The sequence below is a fragment of the Amphiprion ocellaris genome, chromosome 21 (assembly GCF_022539595.1).
Source record: "Amphiprion ocellaris isolate individual 3 ecotype Okinawa chromosome 21, ASM2253959v1, whole genome shotgun sequence".
Classification (NCBI taxonomy): Eukaryota; Metazoa; Chordata; class Actinopteri; family Pomacentridae; genus Amphiprion; species Amphiprion ocellaris.
In genome coordinates, this window is record NC_072786.1 from 17,707,286 (window position 1) to 17,728,909 (window position 21,624).

General features: G+C 37.7%; 1 protein-coding gene across 1 annotated transcript; it reads right to left on the reverse strand.

The window, feature by feature from the left end:
- Nucleotides 1-8,950: 8,950 nt before the first annotated feature.
- Nucleotides 8,951-18,671, reverse strand: LOC111565827 (ubiquitin-conjugating enzyme E2 N-like). The gene is made up of 4 exons (XM_023266091.3): nucleotides 18,517-18,671; nucleotides 15,878-16,124; nucleotides 14,334-14,474; nucleotides 8,951-11,229 (listed from the first exon to the last, which is right to left on the reverse strand). The coding sequence occupies exons 1-4, from the start codon at nucleotides 18,544-18,546 to the stop codon at nucleotides 11,189-11,191; spliced, it is 459 nt and encodes a 152-aa protein (XP_023121859.1). The 5' UTR covers nucleotides 18,547-18,671; the 3' UTR covers nucleotides 8,951-11,188.
- Between the last annotated feature and the right edge of the window lie 2,953 nt (nucleotides 18,672-21,624).

The following is a 21,624-nucleotide window of genomic DNA, read 5'->3' on the forward strand; positions in this document are numbered from 1 at the left end:
GCAGCAGATAGGAGCAGTTTGTTAAAGTGCTTCACAAGGCAGCAAAATAAAAACAGACATGCAGCAGAATTAAACACTCTGATAAAAACTAATACAGTGCTGGAAAAAAGTAAAAAATATTATTGAAAGAGACGAATGGCAAGGCAAGCAATTGTTATTTGTATAGCGCATTTCATACACAGGAGTAGCTCAGTGTGCTTCACATAAAAATAACAACAAATCCCAAGAATTAAAAAAAGATTAATAAAAAAAACAAACAAACAAAAAAAAAACCACACACCAGAGGATCCAATCCAGCTCACAGGACGACTTTGCAAAGTCTAAAAAATTACAGAGAAGACATTAACTGCAAATTGTATATTTGTAAAACTGTAAATTTAAAATAATTTCCAGACCTGGACTAGTTGTTTTGGTAATAAAGCAAAATACTGTATTTCTCATTGTTCTTAATATTGCTCATTTTTGTAATATTTTCTCTTGTTTTTGTTTTTTGTCTTTTTATTTCTGACTTTGCTGTTTGTCTGTTTTTGTTGTTTTGTATTTCCTTTTTGTCTCGCTTGTGTTGACTATTTTTTTGTCGTTTTGTTCCTTTTTCTTCCATTTTTTGTCTCGTTTGTGTCCATGTTTTTGTGGCTTTGTAACTTTTTTGTTAATTTTTTTGGCTCTTTTGTTGTTTTGTTTCGCATTGTTTGTCTGATTTGTGTCATTATGTGTCTCATTTTTGTAATATTTTGTCCTGTTTTTGTTGTTTTTTTTGTCAGAATGTACTTTTTTGCACTAAAACAAAGAGAAAAAATTGGAACTGTGATTATTTCTAGGTTATTATGCTCTGATTTTACTGGTCCAGTCCACTTGAGATCAAATCGGGCTGAATGTGGCCCCTGAACTAAAATGAGTTTGACACCCTTGACTTCGAGGATTTAAGATTCAGGAACAACTGACTCAGCTGAAACAATCACAGCTGGAAGTGAAATAGGATTAAATTACAAACCTGAGTTGCCCCGAGGATAAAACTGAGTCAAGCTTTAGTTCGTTCTGCAGGTTGCTCCAGGTTGAAGGTGAACAATGAGTCAAACTGGATTTTCCAAACTCAGTAAAACCAGCCGACACCTGAATTAAAGTGCATTTGCATTGACCTTTAATGGTTATAATCTACTTTAACCTCCTGTTAGATTTGTTTCTCAGGAATGGCAAAAATGTCCCTAAGTCATGTTTACTTATCCAAAAATGTCAGAAATAAATAATCCCAACAAACATTATTTATATCTCACAGACAGAAACCATAATATCACATATTAAAACTGAATTTAGGATAAATTATGAGCTTATTTCAGGCTTCAGAGATTTCAGAAACAGTCTGAACAAATTTGCTCGATGTGGTTGCTGTTACGTCATTCTGCTTACGACAGTTGTCCACAAACTCCAAACCTAACAGAATCACCAGAATAACACTGACAGCATGCAAATGTTCTTTTCAATAAGACAGCAGCAGTTTCTAATTAACAACAACAGATAGCAGCTCGAAAACAGACCAAAAATTCAGATGACTGATGCTAAATGTGTGCAGAATTAATCAAAACTTCTTCAAAATGGCAAAAAAGGTGCAAATGTCTCGAAAATGTGAAAAATGAATCATAATTTGTCTAAAATGATTCTAAACGCATTCAAAATGACAAAAAAGGTCCCAAAAATGACTCAGAAATATGAAAATTGACATTGGATTTATCCAAAATGAATGTAAAAAAAGAAAAAAGAAAAAAAAGGCTTATAAATTTTTCAAAATTACTCTAACTTTAAAAAAAAGACTTAACTCCATTATCAATCATTTCTATCAATATTTAGTGCAATAGTGTTCTTTGCTTTTCACAGATCATAGCTCAAAGGAAAATTCACTTGTTTTTCCTTAAAAATTAATGTTAAAACTTTTTTAATGCACATTTGAAAAACCTACATATAAAATACAATACTTTTGCATTACATTGGTTTTTTTTAAAAATGTTATTTTACAGGGCTGCACAGTGGCGTAGTGGTTAGCACTTTCGCCTTGCAGCAAGAAGGTCCCTGGTTCGCGTCCCGGCTTTCCCGGGATCTTTCTGCATGGAGTTTGCATGTTCTCCCTGTGCATGCGTGGGTTTTCTCCGGGTACTCCGGCTTCCTCCCACAGTCCAAAAATATGCTGAGGTTAATTGATTACTCTAAATTGCCCGTAGGTGTGAATGTGAGAGTGATTGTTTGTCTATATATGTAGCCCTGCGACAGACTGGCGACCTGTCTAGGGTGTCCCCTGCCTTCGCCCGAGTCAGCTGGGATAGGCTCCAGCCCCCCCCGCGACCCTAGTGAGGATTAAGCGGTGTATAGCTAATGGATGGATGGATGTTATTTTACATCTGGATTTTTTTTTTCTTTCTAGGGAGTTGATAAATCGACACAGGACACGTCTTCTGTTCAGGGTGACCAGTATGTGAAATGAACCATTTTATGTTGTTTACACTTGTTAGGCCGAGCAGAAGAAGTTTCATTCCCAAATCATACTTTTAACAATTTTTTAAAAAGCTTTTTTCACTTTAAAATGGGTCAATTTGACCCACAACATAACAGAAGGGTTAAAGGAACACTTTGAGGAAAAAGTGCTGCTTGCTTTGCTTTTTTACACAAGTATTTTATCTTCCAGTAAGCTGAGCCTGAAAACAAGCAGCTGGTTCTGCCAAAAGCAATAAAAACTCTCAGTTTAACACTTTACATCTCATTTGTTAGACCTATACATAAACCAAAGTACAGACATTTTATGTTGCTGTAGCTGCAAGTGTTTGGAACAAGAAAAATGTCAAATTCTCATTGTCAGAAAGGTGATAAAGGTTGTGATTTGACCTTGGAATTTTGTAATTTTAGCAAATTACAACAAGAAAATGTATTAGTAGAACTTTAACAGGCAGATTTTCCCATTTTTAGACTCCATATATTTAAAAAAAAAAAAAACAAAACACACTTGTATGCCAGTTTTATGTATCTTACAGTGTACAGAAAGCTCTGAATCAGCATTTACGGGATAATAAAACTAACAACATAATAAAATAGAAGAAAATCTTAATATAAAGTTCTTAATATAAAGAAAATCTTAATATAAATTTAAGTGTGGTAAGTTCTAGAATTTTGGCTGCTGTTCTGTCCTTTGTGCAGATATGCAAAGTATTGTGTTTAGACATGCACCTCTCTTTGTCCTTGTAGGTTTCTGAAAAACACTTTAAAGCGACTCCCGCATCTGTATTTTATTCTGCTGTCTCTCTGTGTTGGAAACTCTGTCAACATGTTGGCTCAAACAAACCATAAAATGTGATCTAAACAGCTCAGGGTCAAGCTGTGGATGGAGCCTATATGAAGTCTGAATAAACATTACAAGATGAGACGGAGCAGATAAGGCTGTTAGATTCTCAAACAAGATCATAATCAGGTGAAGATTGCAGTTTATGAACATCTAATGTCTTTTTAGTGTCAAACATGGGCTCAAATGGGTCATTCCAGAATTGGAGGACATTTTACGCCCCACCCATCAAATTTCAAATACTCCATGTACAAAATACGACAACATGCAATTGCTGTGTAAATTAATGCTGTGTAAATGCTCAAAATTTTTCCACAATTTGTCCAAATTTGTTCAAAATGACTCCAAATGTGTTCAAAATTACTCAAAATCTATCCAGAAATGTTTGAAGTTTGTCCAAAATGACTCAAAATGTATTTAAAATTACTCCAGATCTGTCCAGAAGCACTAAAAATTGGTCCAGAAATGCTCAAAATGTGTCCAAAATGACTCCAAATTTGTCCTAAATGATTTAAATTGTCTTAAAACACTCGAATATGTTAAAATTTACTCCAAATTTGTTCAGAAACTCTCAACATTTGTCCAAAATGACTCCAATTTTGTCCTAAATTACAAAACATTTGTCCAAAATTACTCCAAATGTGTTCAGAATTATTCAAAAACTGTGCATAAATGCTAAAAATTTGTCCAAAATGATTTCAAATGTGTTTAAAATGACTCCAAATCTGCCCAGAAGTGCTAAAAATGTGTCCAGAAATGCTCCTCTTCTCCTCTTGGTCAGCAGTAACAGCTAGCTAAATATCTAGCTTCTACTCCTGAGAAAAAGCTAACATTAGCATGGATTAGCAACCCTGTCAGCGTGTTTAGAGTAGGGTTAGCAAACAACAAATAAAACATGGAATAAAAATGGTACCATTGATGTGTAAGCTGAGCCAATCAAGCCTCTGATAGTTTATTACCTATTTTCGATGAATATGGAGAAAAAAATTGTAAGAGAGAAGGTTTATTTTTTTAAAAATTTGAAGCCCAAATGTCCTCCAGTTCTGGAATGACCCATATGTATAAATATGAGATGTGTCAATGTATAATGCAGGACGTAGGCTCAGAGATCTCCCAGTCCTGTCGAGGTTTTGTGAGGATGGATGGTGCTGGTTAATGTTTTGTCAGACATTGCAGATAGCGAAGGGAATCGTTTCCTGCATTTCCACTCAAAGAATAGCTGCATACCAGCCTGAGTGACTCACTGCTGCCATATAAACCAGCCAGGACCATAAAACACTGTCAAACATTGTTTTCTGGAGAGGAAACATGCCAGAGTGCAGGACAGGTGAATCCTGTTATCGAAACGTCTACCTGTGACTTCCCTGGAAACTGCTGTGGAGATGAACCCAAACAAACGAATAAAAACCTCAGGAGGAACTGCAGGCTGTCACAGTGAGTTTTATGAGCATCCTTTGCTTTTAGCGCCATCTTGTGAACCGCTGGAAGAAAAACAACAAGGTGATGTCAAAAATAAAGCAGTAAAGTATAAAGTAGTGCTTTGAATACGACTCATTTATCTTTCTGAATTGGTGAAAGCAGTTTTCTTTAGTGGATTATATCAGCTTTGTCTCTTTAAACTGGTAATCTAATGTCAGAAAACGTGAAAATTAGGTTAAGAAATGGAAAAAACTGCACGTCTAATGACAAAAAATACATTTTAAACTCTGTGTAATGCAAATATTTAAGTTCAAGTCAAACTTCAAGTTGACTTTCCTTAAAATGTACTGCAGCAATGCTCATTTGAGAGAAATCAGATGACTCAAGTAGAAATTAATGTTGCTTGTTAGCTTCATTTTGACAGACTTTATTCAACTGAGGCAACTCATAGGTTGGTCCAAAAATTCCCTATTTTCAGTGGAAATTTTAATCTTCACTGTCTGAATATTATGTATTTCGGTTTATCAGGATCTTTCATGGAATTTAACTGTGCAATGAAGCAGGATATGTTGAATTTGATAAGCGATTTAATATCTATTTGTAGTTTTTAGTACTTAGAATAGACATGAATACAAACAGTTAGAGTGACAAACCAACATAAAGTGTCTTAATGAGACGTTGGGCCTTGATGTGCTGCTAAAACAGCTCCTTAGTCTCTTAAACTGTACTGAAGGAATGAAACACTATTCTTCTAAAAGATATTCCCTCATTTGGAGTTTTGATGATGGTGGTAGAGTGTCGTCCAACAAGTCGGTCTAAAATCTAAGGTAGATAGGCTGAACTCTGGTATCTGCGACAGCCATCATTTTCTTCAAACCATTCACTGTCCGCTTGTGTCCTATAAATGGAGCTACCGCCATCCTGGAAGAGACCATTGGTCTATCAGGATAGAAATGTTTCACAATTGGATAAAGACGATCAATCAGAACAACTTTGTAGACCAAAACTACAGCAGAAATGAACCGCTGGATCCCTCCACCATAAAGATCAAGGAATCAGGGTTTTCCTTCATTAATATGATGCACTCTGTGACAGGATGACACCGATGTCCTTCCTTAGTTTTGTGATATTTTGTATTGTTGTTTACTGCTGTTTTGTATGTACGGATATTGGGGGAACATGAGGAACTTCTTACCCATACACATGTAGCCCTTTGATGTGCAGTGTGAGTCAGAAGATACTCATTTTCCATTGGATTTGGGTCACTTTTTACGCATGTTACGCATCAAAGGGTTAAAATGGTTCTGTATTATCACTATTTTTTTGTATTGTATACTTTTATTTTTGTCTATAACATCTTTAGCACATATACTGTTGTTCTTGTGTATTTAAATTAAGGAAACACATACCATACTATGCCCTGGTTTCTATGAAAACAAAAGTGAAACAACAGCTCTGCATTTCTGACTCAATGTCTCCTTCAGCTGGATATTAGTGGTTCTGCAAAGCAAAGTGAAAATGTTTACTGTTTTCTCCTGCTATGTTTACACTCTTGCTTTGATTTACTCAATTAAACTCAAGAAACCTCAGATTCTGCGCACTGTAATTTGAAAAATATTGAAAGGTTGCAGCAAATTTGATGAAAATCAGACGTGTTTTCAGTGCAAATTCCTACCAGAGACGTTTAAATGGATGAAATTCGTGGAGCTACTGTAGTGTAATATTTTTTGAGTACAATGTGCTTAGAGTAAAAGATGATATAATTATGCTATTAAACTATTAAAGAAAAGAGTTAAGCATGTGTATGATATACATAATAATCAAGGTTCTAGTAATCACTGATATTTTGATGGTATGGTTGTGTGTGTGTGTGTGTGTAGGAGACAAATTAAAATGTATTTTTGGAAAAAAGACAAATTACATACTTTGCAGAAAAATGAAATATGGAGTACTCAGAACATAGCTGTGTATACTTAAGGCAACATACACTACCAGTCAAAAGTTTGGACACACCTTCTCATTTAGTGTTTTTTTTTTAGCGCCTTCAATTTTTAATAAATCGTCAACAGTGTCAACAGCAATTACACCTCCTCCTCCATGCTTCATACTGGGAACCATACATGTGGAGACCATCCATTCACCTTTTCTGTGTCGCACAAAGACATGGCGAGTGGAACCAAAGATCTCAGATTTGGACTCATCAGACCAAAGCACACATTTCCACTGGTCTAATGTCCATTCCTTGTATTTCTTGGCCCAAACTAATCTCTTCTGCTTGTTGCTTTTCCTTAGTTGATGTAGAGATGTGCCTGCTACTAGAACTCTGTAAGGCATTTATCTGGGCTCCAATTTGAGGTGCTGTTATCTTGACATTTCTGAGGCTGGTGACTCAGATGAACTTATCCTCAGCAGCAGAGGTGACTCTTGGTCTTCCTTTCCTGGGGTGGTCCTCATGTGAGCCAGTTTCATCGTAGCACTTGAGTTTTTTGCGACTGCACTTGGGGATACATTCAAAGTTTTTGCAATTTTCCAGACTGACTGTTCTTCAGTTCTTAAAGTAATGATGGACTGTCATTTCTCTTTACCTAGCTGATTGGTTCTTGCCATAATATGGATTCTAACAGCTGTCAAATAGGGCTGTCAACTGTATACCAACCAGACTTCTTCATGACACAACTGATGGTCCCAACCCCATTAAGAAGGCAAGGAATTCCACAAATTAACCTTGAGAAGGCACACCTGTGAAATGAAAACCATTTTCAGGTGACTACCTAATGAAGCTCATCGAGAGAATGGCAAGAGTGAAGAAAATATTAAATGAGAAGGTGTGTCCAAACTTTTGACTGGTAGTGTCTATATATATATATATATATATATATATATATATATATATATATATATATATATATATATATATATATATATATATATATATATATATATAGTATTGTATTATAATTACACTACAAGATAATCCACATGCATGACAAAATACAGAAATTGTTAAAGCTACTGTAATTGATTTCCTGCCACAAAAACTGTAATTCGTATTCAATTTCTGGAAATCTTTTAACAAATAGAACCAGTAAAGGAGCTTTGTCCTTGCTTTACTTGAACCTCACCTTAAAGGAAGGTTCTACTGAGAAGTTGAACTCAGATCACTAGAGTCAAAGTCCAGAGTGCTAACCATTACACCATAGAACTACCACACATGACACCAGATGGTACAAAACCTGCATGGTAACACTGTTTTTTTATGGTTCAATGATCTGTGTCTGTAGTGTCTTTAAGTTACAAACTCTCCTAACGCTGTCAGGATGGCTGAGAGGTCTAAGGTGCTGCCTTCAGGTCGCAGCCCTCCCCTGGAGGCCTGGGTTTGAATCCCACTTCTGACAAATGGTGTTTACCAGTTGCAGCTTCTGTCACTATAATAAGAAACCTCAAGCTCATTGAAAGAATGCAAAGGGTGCTTATTCTGAAGAATATAAGACAAATCTAGTTACTTCATAATTGCTTGTTTACTACATAATTCCATATATCTTGCTTCATAGTTGCGATGCCTTCAGTGAGAATCTAAAATGTAAATAGTCATGAAAATAAAGAAAACCCACTAAAGTTAAAGGTGTGTCCAAACTTCTGACTGGTAGTGTAACTGTCACAAATGTACAGGAAACCTAACAGTACGTAATGATATAATAAGCATGAAGTCTGTCACAAATAGGGGTAAAATGTGCAGTGGGGCTAAGACAGAGTCTGAACATGTCTGGGCATGTTCTGTATAAAACGTGACTTAATGGCGAAATCTGATAAACTGATGTCAAAATCTCACCAATAGATTTAGAAAAGCGTCAGTGTCAAAACTGTCTCTCCAAGATACACTCAGTAGGCATGGAAAATATGACCAACTCTCACAGCATAAAGATGATGCACAGCTCAGTATCTGTTTTTTCTTGTGGTGTTATCACTGCTAGGAATTGATCCTGGATTTTCTGTTGACAATAAATACTGCTGCCTCTGAATGCTGACTTCTCCTGGTGACTTTATGAAGATTTTTAAAGAAACTTTTTAGACATGTTAACACGGTCAAGTCTTAGACTCTGGCCCATGATTTGGGACATTGTTTCCACATCACTACAACTCGTCATCTAATAAATCTGACCTTTGACCTTCTGAAAGACACATCCACACATGATAAAACAGAGGAGACTCCTCTTACTTACTCAACTCAGTTTATTTACAGAGTGTTTGAAGAGCCATGTATGCAAATGTACTGAAATTACTGACAGAACTCCTCTTACTTTTCTTTACACACGGGGAGCTGATTAATCAGACTTTGATCTCTCAATAGTTTGATCTAAATGCTTCAAAAATCCAGTGAGCGACTGTTTCTCGACTTAGATTACTGTCAAGTCACTTCAGGGAAACAATAAATTAACCAGGTTTTTTTTTTTTTTTGAAGCCGTGCTCCGTCTTTCCAGACTTGAGTAAATGTTAGAAACAGTTAATATTTCCGGGGCGAGGACAGGACACAAACAAATCTAAGCAACAACGGCGGGCCTGCGATAATCCGATAAAGAGCAAAGAAAAGAAGATGAACCAAAAAAGAACAGAAAATACTAAAACATTGACACCTCTCGGATGAGCCAAACTGAAGCAATATGATCGTGGAGGGTTTAAAGTTGTGATCTGATCCCTCTAAACCATCAATACAGCATCTTTTAAAAGGAAAGTTTAAGGATTTTTAGACATCAGTTCTCTACAGCCAATAGAAAATCCATAATCGCATGATAAAACCTTTAACTTTTTAACACATTTTATTTGTAACACCACTTTTTTAAGCTACCACAATGACCCAATTTCCCCTCAAGAGACAAATAAATGCACTAGTATCATCATCACAGATCAAAAAACAGCAAAAGCAGGTTAAGACCAACTCGTAAAAGAGGACAAAACCTCTCAACTCTCCCTTTAAAGAAAACAAAGCCTCAAATCTGACTAAACCCACCCGAGAAGAAGAACTAGTCTGAACTGTCCTGATATCAGTTTGGTTATGCCTTTTTTTTCCATTTAAAAAAATGAAGTAACAATGAAAATAAAATAGAGAACAGGCAACACAAATAGCATGGACAGATGGTTAAAAAAGGAAAATAAAAACAAGTTAACTTCCTACACTCTTAAAAAAAAACAGACGCCATTTTCAACACATCTTCTACATGATTACAATTAGTTCCTTTTCGGACATTTTTTCTTTCTACCTCTCTGAATGTGTTGGGAATGACTTCTTAAGCATGTGGAAGTGCTCTGCTCACCCTCCCCAAACTGTCCAACAAGGTCCGAAAGCCGATCGCTGACAAAGACAAAACAGAAAACGAAAGAAGCAAACATTATACCCGCAGATTCTGAGAGTTACATGTTGAAACTTGCTTCACGATTGCAAACTTTCCTACTGCTGACGTTAAACGAGCGGATTTTACATTATTGTAACTGGGCTCAGGCACATGATCACACAATTATCCGTCTTTCTTAACAAACTAGGACCAATTTTGAGATGTAAAATTACACCTGCAGGGGCCACAAACTGACACTAACCGTCGACTAAATGCTGTTGAACATTAACTGTGACTGTGAAGTATTACTGGCAGCTACTTTCCAGAGGTCTATAAACACATTTTACAGGAAAGATGTTGTCTGAAAAGGTTGGTTCTGCCCTTTGAGACCTTCGACTTCAGCAAGAGGTTATATTTTCTGTGTGAAACCCTTTAGATTAACTTGATTTCATGTCAGATTTTACAAATAAAATCACTTTTCTGTGTGATAAAAACACCATTTTTGTGTTTAGTATTAAGTGGTCCCATGCGCTCCTGTGATGATGCTACAGTAGCTGCACCACCAACTACATGTTGTGTTCTGAGGTGCCGGTATGAACACACAGAAGTGGTTGTATTCCCCTACAAACGGTAAAGGGAAACCTCCTCATTTATGTGTTTTTGTCTGTGTGGGAGACCACAGCTGTACACGCTCTTATGTGCTGAAATAACACGTCATCTCACAAAAAGACATACAGATGTGTTGACAAATAATGCATGTGTTAAAAGAAGGACAGCTTTAATGCAAGTATATTTTTGCAAACGTACCAGTATGTGCCTAGTTCAGGACAACATATTGCGTGTGATTTTTTTAAGACTGTAGTGGGGAGGGTGTCATTCTCTGTCCATGCATTTAAATAGCAACACGGGGGGGGGGGGGGGGGCTAACACACATTTAACGCGTCTTAGAGAGGAAAATAAGTCACCCAGAGGTCTGCAGCAGTAAATCTCGTCATTTCTTTCAAATAGATTTGGACTTATAATCTTTTTTTTCTCTTTTTTTTGTGTGTCCGTTAAATTCAAATGTTGACAGAATAGGAGTACATTTTTGTGGATCACATTCAGACGCCTCGTCTCTCTTCTTCTACATGTCGTTGCCCGCGTAGAGCCTGGTCCATGTTCGGGCTGCGAAGAGACAAAGAAATAGAAGTTTTGATGGGTTTGAAAAGAAACAAAGAAATAGAAGCGTTGATGGGTTTGAAAAGAAACAAAGAAATAAAAGTGCTGATGGGTTTGAATGTGTACAGAAGGTGCAGGACAGTAAATAAGACTCAGAAAAACAAGCAACCAACAGTAACTGGAATGTTCCACTGTTTATGAATACAAATCTAAATAATGACTCAGTTAATCTTTGAGATCATCAATTTCATGATTAACTTATTTAAAAAGCATATCAAGCAATAACTGAAAGCTTTAATTGATTCCACCTACAACAGCAACTAAATGTTTTTTATTGTGTCTTATCTGCAAACGGTTTTCTCAGTAAATGAGGTAATTACTTGGTCTTAAACCCTCTCTGTGTGTTTTGGCTCTGTTGCTTTTTCATTCTCATTTTTCACTGCAATATAAAGTCATGCTCTTCTATGGAAACAAAACAAGTTTAAAATGTCTTCTCTGCAGTATCGCATGCTTGCAGTAACACAAACTATTAAAAAAAGAACTGTTTCTTTGATAATTCATTTTACAAAACTTGAAAAAAAATCTAGACTCTACATAAACAACATTTTTCGAGATGCCCACAGGTGTTACTAATACTAGGAAAATGGAGACTGTCCATACTGTAGATTGGTAAAAGTTGCCCAAATTAACCATATATCACAGATGAGTACTTCAAGGACCATGTGATAGTTGAAAAGCAACAATTCGTTTTGGTTTGACAGATTCTGGCTCTGACAAGTTGCAATTTTAAAAAAACACAAAAAGATAATCTAGATAGCCTTTCATACCGGCAAGTTTTACAGCTCAGGGGGGTTAAATTCTAAGAAACCAGTTTTTCAAAGTTGAACTGACTTTTTGAAATCACTTCTCAGTTAATTCTCAGACTATGAGAACCCAACATGTTGGTATTTTTACTTTTAAAAAGTTACTCAAATTTATGCTTATGATAAATAAAGTAACATACTTCAGCTTTTGTTCCAGCTACCCTTTTCACGATCTGTTTTACCGTCAAATTGGTTTTCACACATGAGGAATCTGACAAAGTTTGGTGCTGACAAAGTAGAGAGGGTTTACTGGTTTTCTATGCATCGTATTAAAGATAGTCAAAGACACTGGGATCATTATTTCTATGCCAAGGAATGCGGCAGAGTTATGTGACGATCAGCGTATGTTTGTCTGTCTGTCTGTCCATTAGCAACATTACTGAAAAACAGACAAACGGATGTGGATGAAATTTTCAGGGAAGGTCAGGAATGACACAAGGACCAAGTGATTAGATTTTGGCAGTGATGTAGCTTATAGTCTGGATCCACGGCTTTGTTCAAGATTTCTGTATCACTGTGAGATAGCGACATGGCTTCACTGCAACTATGACAACAAGTGAACACTACATCAGCTGCCTGCTGATGATCACATGATTGTGATCCTACTACAAATCCACCGCTGTGGACTTATCGGGACTTATCCATGAGAAATAATACAAGGAACAATTGATTAAATTGTGGGGGTGTTTCTGACTCTTATCAGTTCCCGCCGCCCGCTACATACTTAGGTCACGAGATTCAGTATCTGTACATAACGTACACATGCATAACACACGCCCGTGGTCAGCGCAAGGTCCTTCTGTTTGTGGATACATCTATATGAAATGGACACATTCTATGTTGCCGTGATTTCTGATCATCAATAACTGATAAACAAATGCTGCATTTCTTTAAAAAAAAATAAAAAATAAAAAATGCTGCATTTCTGACAATGCCATATGTGGGAATGAACAGCCTTGGCGGAGGACTGTGCTCTCTCAGTGCTTTTCAAGCTGTCTTTAATCATCAAAGGTTTTTAAATGAAAAATCAACATTGTCCCAAAATAAACATAGTTAGGAATAAAATGCATGTCTGGCTACAAGTCTACAGTTTAGTTTGAAAGCTCATATACAAATAAATATGGCACGTTTTACAGAAAGTTTAAGTATTTTTTGTATTTTGCCCAGTGCCCAAAGTGTAGATTTGACAAGAACTGTATTTTCTATCTGCATCCCCCAGTGATCCATCCTAATAAGAGCCTGCATGTTACATGTTAATTACACTACAAGAGAGACCTGATGTTCTCTGCAATTAGGTGGAAAATATGTGCATTTATCAGTGTCTGTGTTCTGCCAAGCCGAGCTGAAAAATATCTGCATTTTGGATATTGCCAAAAATCTGTTAGATCATTCTGACTATAATATCTTCAAATGTGGACTATTGGTAGAATTAAACAAGCAATCTGAAGACTTCACATTGAGCTCTGAGCAACTGAGATGGGCACGCAGAATAATAAAGCGACTGAATAAATTAAAACTACTCCTGAATGCACAAAAAAACTACACTGTTCTTTTAGTTTCTTTGCTGAAGAACATTGGAGTTCCAGGGAGAAGATATCTAACAATGTTTTGGTTCTCCAATTTGAAAAGAGAATAGGAATCGCAGGCATTTCCACAGAATCAGACAGACAAACACTGTTCAAAAGCCCGTCTCAAAAGTAAACATTTATATTATGCTGGATTGCTGCACACAGAAGTTGCTTCTGGGCCTGGTATTTAGAATGAATTACCATTTTGTTAGCACCCCAACATTCAGTCAACTGATAAAAAAAAAAACTGTTATCAAGGTAAATATTATGTTAAAGCTACTTTGTCTCTCATTTACTGCCAACAAAGTGATGAAAGAACGTCACTCTGTAAGCACTAGATGCTTGTTTACATATGAGAAGTTGCACTACACCCAAAATGCAGGGGAACAGCAAATACATCCAGTTGAAGAAATGTCTCTAATGGATTGTGTTCTCAGATGTTTTCTACCTTTGTCCCTCCCACAACTTCACTGACTTGTCCACTCAGTAAAACCACCATTGAGAAAGTGACACCAGTCATTTAGATCATTTGATACAATCTGTAATGTGGGTGGCAATTCAGAGGTCTGGAGCTGAGCTACTGTGTGCTGCCATCTGTCAAAGTGTTTCTCATGCTGGAAATCTGTGGCACTGAGACTTCAGAGCGGCCGATCGAGGAAAATGTGAATCCAATCCTCACCTGTCTCAATGGCATGGCTTTCGTTTTTCTTCCACTGCTCTGCAACATCGTTTGCCAGGGGATCATCTGGATTGGGAGCACTTAATAACGCCTGGATAGATAGCAACACTGTACGGATCTGCAGGGCTGGAGACCACTTGTCTGTGACAGACAAGAGAAGATGCAAAAAGACAAACAAATGACAGATTAAGGGTCAGATATGGAAAACAGGGAAACACGTGATGGCAGGAAAGCAACCACAAAGCGCCAGTGACAGAGACGACAAATAGCAGCTTTAATGGCTGAGAGTTGAAGGTCATTACAAAGTGCACCAAGATCCACTTTTTCCTAAAGCTTTTTGATAATGGAAAACAACTCTGGCAGTGTTTCTTTAATACCGTAACACAAGTTTGGCAACCGCTCTGCTGCTCTTTACAAATAAACATTACTTGGAGCCTATTTATCCAAAATTTTGATTTAATAGCTGTAATCATATGTACCTCCGGTGGCTTTCTGCTCTTTGCAAATACAAGCTGCTGCTTTTCAGCTGTTTCATTAAATTATTTCCTTAAAATAATGAAATCTGTGGTTCCATGCTCCAAATACCTGGTGTACTCATGTGTGTATAGGCTGGATATGAAAGATGGATGTAACTACACTATGGACTATGAAAACTGAAACCAAAAGGAGGCGTCAACTCTGGTTGTAAAAAGAAGTCTGACTGTATAGAAGTCTATGAGGAAACAACCTCACTTCTCTGTTGATCGGTGACCTGAATAAACATTTTCCTAATCAGTTCATGGTGTCAGTTGCTATTTTCAAGACTTTGTAAGTACTGCATGAAATTTGTATTTCAAATCATGGCCTCTCTTTGAGTAAAATAGACAGTAAAGGATGGTGTGTCTTCGGGCAGGGCTACCTTGTGATTGACAGGCCGCTACTGTACTGCCATTTGCAATGTACTTGGTTTATCCAATCAGACCTGAAGCTCTCGCATTACGTCTGGTATCGAAAGTTCAGTACACAAACCAATGGGTGGTATCACTTACATTTGGCCCATTTTCATACACAGTTTTATGTTAGTGTGAAAAAGAGCAATTTGTGTAGACCTGTCAGTCTAACCATTAGGTGTCTAAGTAGCAGAAATTTGACATTTACAGACAGCAAATTGAAGTTTTTTTATATCACTATTTTAGTTAAGACTGTATAGTACAATAGCAAAGGTAGTCTTGGATAAGTTTTTGTTCAGTATCTGCCTGCCGTCAAACAGCAGCTAGCCAATGGAAGCAAGTGTTTGGCAAATCAAGACAAGTGAAAACATCATTTTTAATGCCAGTGCAGAAACAGATAGTCTGCGGATGTCATATAAGCATAAAAGCCATTAACGTGAGTGATTTTTTGTTGTTAACAGCAGCTTAAACTGCTAATGAAGCACCCCATTACTACAAGGAAAGGAATCTTAAAAAAGCTACTTTATAGTCCCGAAAGAATGCTGACTGTATGTTTCCACGCTAATGTCAACCAAAAAAAATCATATAAATGAATTGTCTGACACTTTTTCTTACCTTTCAAAATGTCTAAACATATTCTTCCCAGCTTGTCGACATTGGGGTGATAGATTTTGGTCATGAATCGCACTTTGGGAGCTGCCATGGGATACTCTTCTGGAAGAAATAGTTCAAGTTTAAATGTGCCTCCTTCAAAAGGAGAATCTTGAGGCCCTGCAATGACCACATGGAAGTAACGTGCGTTCCCTTCATCAGGTGTAGCCGTGATCCCTGGAACAGGCTCTGCCATCAACCGCTGTGTCTCCTGAGTGCGGTCAGAGGGAGAAACACATAACACCGTTGTTGACATTTCTGAATAAAAAAAAAAACTGTGCCGTAGGAAGAACTGTGGAGGTGTCAGCAGACAACACACTTTCAAGTATATAATGGATGAAAACGTACAATTTCACCCGGGTTAGTCATGCGTACACACTTTCAACTCTCCCACACAGGCAAGACAACAATCATCGAGCTACAGAAACTAAAAGGCAGAGATGAGGGCCGGAGCACTTCTCACATGCTGTACAATGACTTTAAAATGAACACAAAACTTTCCACTGTGCTCCACAGGAAATCTGGTAACTAAAATAGCTCAAATTCAAAGTAACATTAACACTAAACATCATCATCAAATAATCTGCTCAGTATTTTGTAAGTATTTTACATTTTTTTGTCTAAAAGTTGCCAGAAAATAATAACAAATGTTCGTATTTTCCAGAGCCTAGTCTGACTCACTGGATGTGGACCGCAAGTATAAGCCGGTCATTTTTTCTCCTGTTTCTGCTCTCTACATCTTACTGTTTTCAAAATCCCCTCCACTAGAGGAAATAATACCCACATCTGGGCTAACGGCTTATTTTGCAGCGAATGTGGATTGTGCCGTAAGCCAGCCCTGTTAGTTTTTTGGGTAATTGTAATGACTGTGTTTGGTTTCCTGCATGCAAATGTAACGCCAAAACATTTCTGCCGTCACTATTCTGAGGTGACACCGTTGCTGCGTTCTCGGTTTAGCTCCGCCCAATTTAATTGTTTGGCTTAATAAAGTTCAGAGTGTTTTTTCCCGCTATAGTAGAATAATAGGGGCCAATTCATGCGTTTCGTGTCCATGTGCGCAGAGCGATGTGGTCTTTGAAAGGAAATTTGGTTCTAGGAATATTACCACAGACACGCATTGCCCCTCTTATTGAACAGAAAAAAACATATGGGGCTCCTTTGGATGTATCCGAATGGCTCTGGCTTTCAACTTTTAAGCAGCTAGATACAGATTGGGGTTGAAGCAAGAAATCAGTGATTATTCCTGAGGTTCGTTTAGCACAGTGGATGAACATATCACAGGTTTCTGGAGAATTCAGATCTTCCCACTGTGTTTGGGCATGTACAAATAAAGCATCCCCACAGAGAGTGAAAACTTTGATCTAAACTCATCTAATCATAATTTATTTTTAAAGGTGTGGATGACAGAGAATGTCCTCTTCTAAACAAGCAATTGTTTTCCTGTCGCAAAAGTAGATCATTTATGCTGTAAACTGGTCTGCCTGGTTTCAAAAAACTAAAACCTAACATCTAAAATCCAGTGTTACCATAGCAAATGAAAAAGTAAACCAGGAAATATATTCATTTTAAGCAAGGCAGCACTGTACATTAAAAATATATAAAATTCAAAATCAGTTAGAAAAATTTGCTGCAGATTCATAGTTTCTGTCTGAGCATTTTTTGGGTTTTTCTAAAATTGCATTATCCATTTAATAGTTCTTTCATTTAGTATGTATAAAATTATACTAGTAGTAATATTGTGAAACACGGAACAGCCGTCAATGGAAATCAAAAGAAAGAAGCGGAGCATTTTTTAATTTCTACATTTGATACAGCAGGTGCAGCGAAACATCTGCAATGAACAGGAAGGAAACCAGTCTACTGTTTAATTACATAATCGTGTTTCTTTGTTGTCGGGGAGAAACAAAATGCCTGTTTCCATAGCAGAAGCTGGGTGGTGTTTTCAGTCCGTCAACGTTGTGTTATTGCCCATGAAAACCTGCTAAACCTGAGAAATAGCTGCTGGATGTGGCGGAAAAGGCTGATCGCGCCCACTGCCGGGCCTGGCCCGCAGGAGCTGCGGTGAAGCTGAAGGGAGGAGACCGCAGCGGCCCGAAATTACTGCCGCACTTTTAGTCTCATTTTATACTAAATAAGCAAAACTAGCATGTTCGCTTCATTGGGGGCGTTTAGACGTTTCGAGACCACAAGGGCAGCGTTTCACATCAGCGCCAGACATGTGTAAGAATCAGCAAAGCTACAGCTGCTAGCCTAGCTCATTTAGCGAATCCATTCATATGGCGACCGGGACAAACTGGTATAATTTCTTAATTCGTTGTGGAAATTAGTAACGCGGCGTTCTGAAAATTACAAATCAATCTAGGCAACAATTCTGCTTGTACGAATATCGAACCGCACACAGAGCAGAAGGGAGTAAACGGAAGTGGCAAACAAAACACTCGCAGCGAGCTAGCTCGATAAGAGCTAGCTGTGCTAACCGCGCTAGCGGCAGGCTACACGCGAGATGGGAGTAACTGTACGTCCATATTGTCACTAAATAATCTCTACTACACCCACACACGGGCTCATTAACGCATATATACACTGTGCGCTGTCAGGTGTACCTTTATAATCCTACGAGGCAAACCGGCCATCTTGTGTTAGCTCTTATATTTTTAGCCGTGGACTCGCCTTCTCTTCAGCTTGGACTGACTGAGCTGCGGGGGCGGGGACTCATATCGCACTGTTCCGGTGGCTGCACATGACGTAAGGACGTAAGCTGTCGTCACAGACTGTAAAAATATATATATACTTTTTAAAATTTACTTATAATTTTATTTTAATGTTGAGCTCAGATTTTAGCCATATTTCCCAACATCTATACAGCGGTGTGCTGGTGAGGGGTAAGAAAAGACTGAACAGACTGATAAAAAGAACCAACTCGGTCTGTGGCTGCACCCTGGACTCCATGTGGAGGTGGTGGGGGAGAGGAGGGCTCTGGCCAAACTGCCCGCCATCACAGACAACACCTCCCACCCTCTGCATCAGACTGTAAACTCCTTAAGCAGTGCCTTTAGTGACCGACTGTTACACCCTAAGTGGAAGAAGGAGTGTGTCCCATCATCAGTCAGACTGTATAATGCCTCATAGCTTTGCTGGTCTACCTCATTTATGTCTACCTCAAAAGTTTATCTTATCTAATCTTATCTTATCTTATTACAGCACATCACCGCTTTAAGTTGTTGAACATGTTTCGAAAGCCACCAGAATTAAAGTTCCCCCATGGTGAAATCAATGTTGAATGTTTGAAAAACTTGGAAGTTGAAAATAAAAACTAAGAATTTGAGGATGTTTAAAATGCCATTCTTCTCTTCTTTTCTCACTTAGACAGCCTCTCAGCTTTTACAAGCCAGTAAGAATTTTGTTCAGTTCAAAGTCCACCAAATGTTCCATGTGCAAGAGTGAACACAGCAGTCTTCATGCACTCCCAGCATCTGGGAAGGTTCAAAATTGATTAGTTTTATTTGTGATGGCAATGTCACCATAATAGTAAACATTTAACAATCTGCAGTTGCATTCATAAAAGAGGGCAACATTGAGCCAATGTGGCTACATTCATCAGTAGAGTCAAAGAACACCATGGCAGTGATGAAAGATTTATCGGAGTTTTACCACATAAAGTATTGTGACGTTATAGCACCAAACTGCAGTATTACCACAGACAAATCTTCAAACCGTTATCCCTCACCAACCCTTTCTTGAACCCATGACCCTGGGATTAAGAGTCTCATGCTCTACCAAATGAGCTAGCCAGGCCACATATGCATCACAAAATGGTGCTAATTTTTTTCTTTTAATCAATGAAACTGATATTTTGGTTGGCTGCAAGAGTGATCACAACAGTCTTCACGCACTGCCAGCATATAAAGAACTTAAGATCCAGTCGATAAGTTTTATTTTTATTTTTCATGGCAATGTGTGCTCATTAATAGAACACCTTCCACAATCTGCAGCAACATTTATAAGAGAGGGCACTCTTAAGCTAACAAATCCACATAGATACATCTATCAGGAAACGTACAGCAAACTATGGCAGTAATAGAAGAATTACAGGAGCTTTACAACGTACATCAGTATGAAATATTAAGATACTGCACTAATTATTGAGCATCAAACTACAGCATTATCACAGACAGATGAATTGTGCTGAAAGATTGCTTCTGCAAACCTTCACTATCATCATTTAAAGCTTCTGTGCCGAACATGGGGCTCAAACCCACGACCCTGAGGTTAAGAATCTCATGCTGTACTGACTGAGCTAGCCGGGCTGCACCTACATGAAAAAATGACTCTAATTCTTTTTTTTTATATATATAAATAAATAAATGAAAATGATTCTTTGGTTTGGATTCATGCTCTAGCAACTGAGCTAGCTGGGCTACACAACCATAAAAAAATTCACCATAATTTTTTTGAGTGAATAAATGCTTTGATTGGCAGCAAGAGTGATCACAACAGTCTTCATGCACTGCCAGCAAGAATGGAAGATCCAGAGGATTAGTTTTATTTTTCATGGCAATGTCTAATCATTAGAAAACATTTCACAATCTGAAGTAGCATTTATAAGAGAGGGTGCTGTTCAGCTAAAAAATCCACATGGCTACATGTATCAGTACATTCATAGCAAACTATGACAGTGATGGAAGACTTAAAATGAGTTTACAACCCATAACTGTATGAACTGTTAAGATATTGCAATAATAAGGAGCATCTCTGGGCTTTGAATCCAGTGATCCAAGTTCAAATCTAGGTAGAAACTGCCTTTAAGGTGAGGTTCAAGTAAAACAAGGAAAAAGCTAGTTTTCTGGTTCCATTTGTGACAAGATTTCCATGAAATGAACATGAATTACAGGTTGGACCAACATCAGCAACTCAACAATGGTTCCATATGTTTTCTCAACTGGTTGCCAATCACCTGGTAAAGCCTACAAGATAGGCTTCACTGTCTAAATTAAGAGGTAGAACACTTGTTATAGTTGGTGGCCTCATGAAACAGACTTAAATTGTCTAGTTGGATCCAGCTGTGTTGTATTTTGTATTCACTAAAAGATGCACCAGCAAATCTCGGTGGGACCTCATTTTGAAGAGAAAATGCAGTTAAATATTGTGTGTTTGTTAAAATGAGCAAAAAGCAGGTTTGTACAGCAATGTGATCACTATCAGGAAAGCCACCTGACCACACACAAAGCATATAAGCATAGTGTTGCAAACAAAAGTACTTCAGTATATTTCTATTGTCCAAACATGCAGCACTATTTCAGCTAGTTTATCCACTAAATCTACCCAAGATGATACAGGTAGATGACCTGGCCCCCGACAACCTTCCATTATCAGGTTATAAGTTTCTTACTATAGAGATAGAAGTTAAGACTAGAGAGCACCGTTTGTCGGAAATGGGATTTGAACCCACACCTCCAGGGGACACTGCGACCTGAATGCAGTGTCTTAGACCACTTGGCCATCCTGACTGTGTTCTCACTGCTCACTTGAAGACATGACAGACACAGCAGTGAATAATTTGGTCTCTATGTAAATGCAGTTTGGGATCTGGGTGTTTGGTACAGTTTGGCAGCTCTGTATAGTAGTTCTGATCATTGATCCATCACATAAACCTTATTATCATGCAGGTTTTGTACCACTTGTTTTCTTGTGTAGTGTTTCTATGGTGTAAT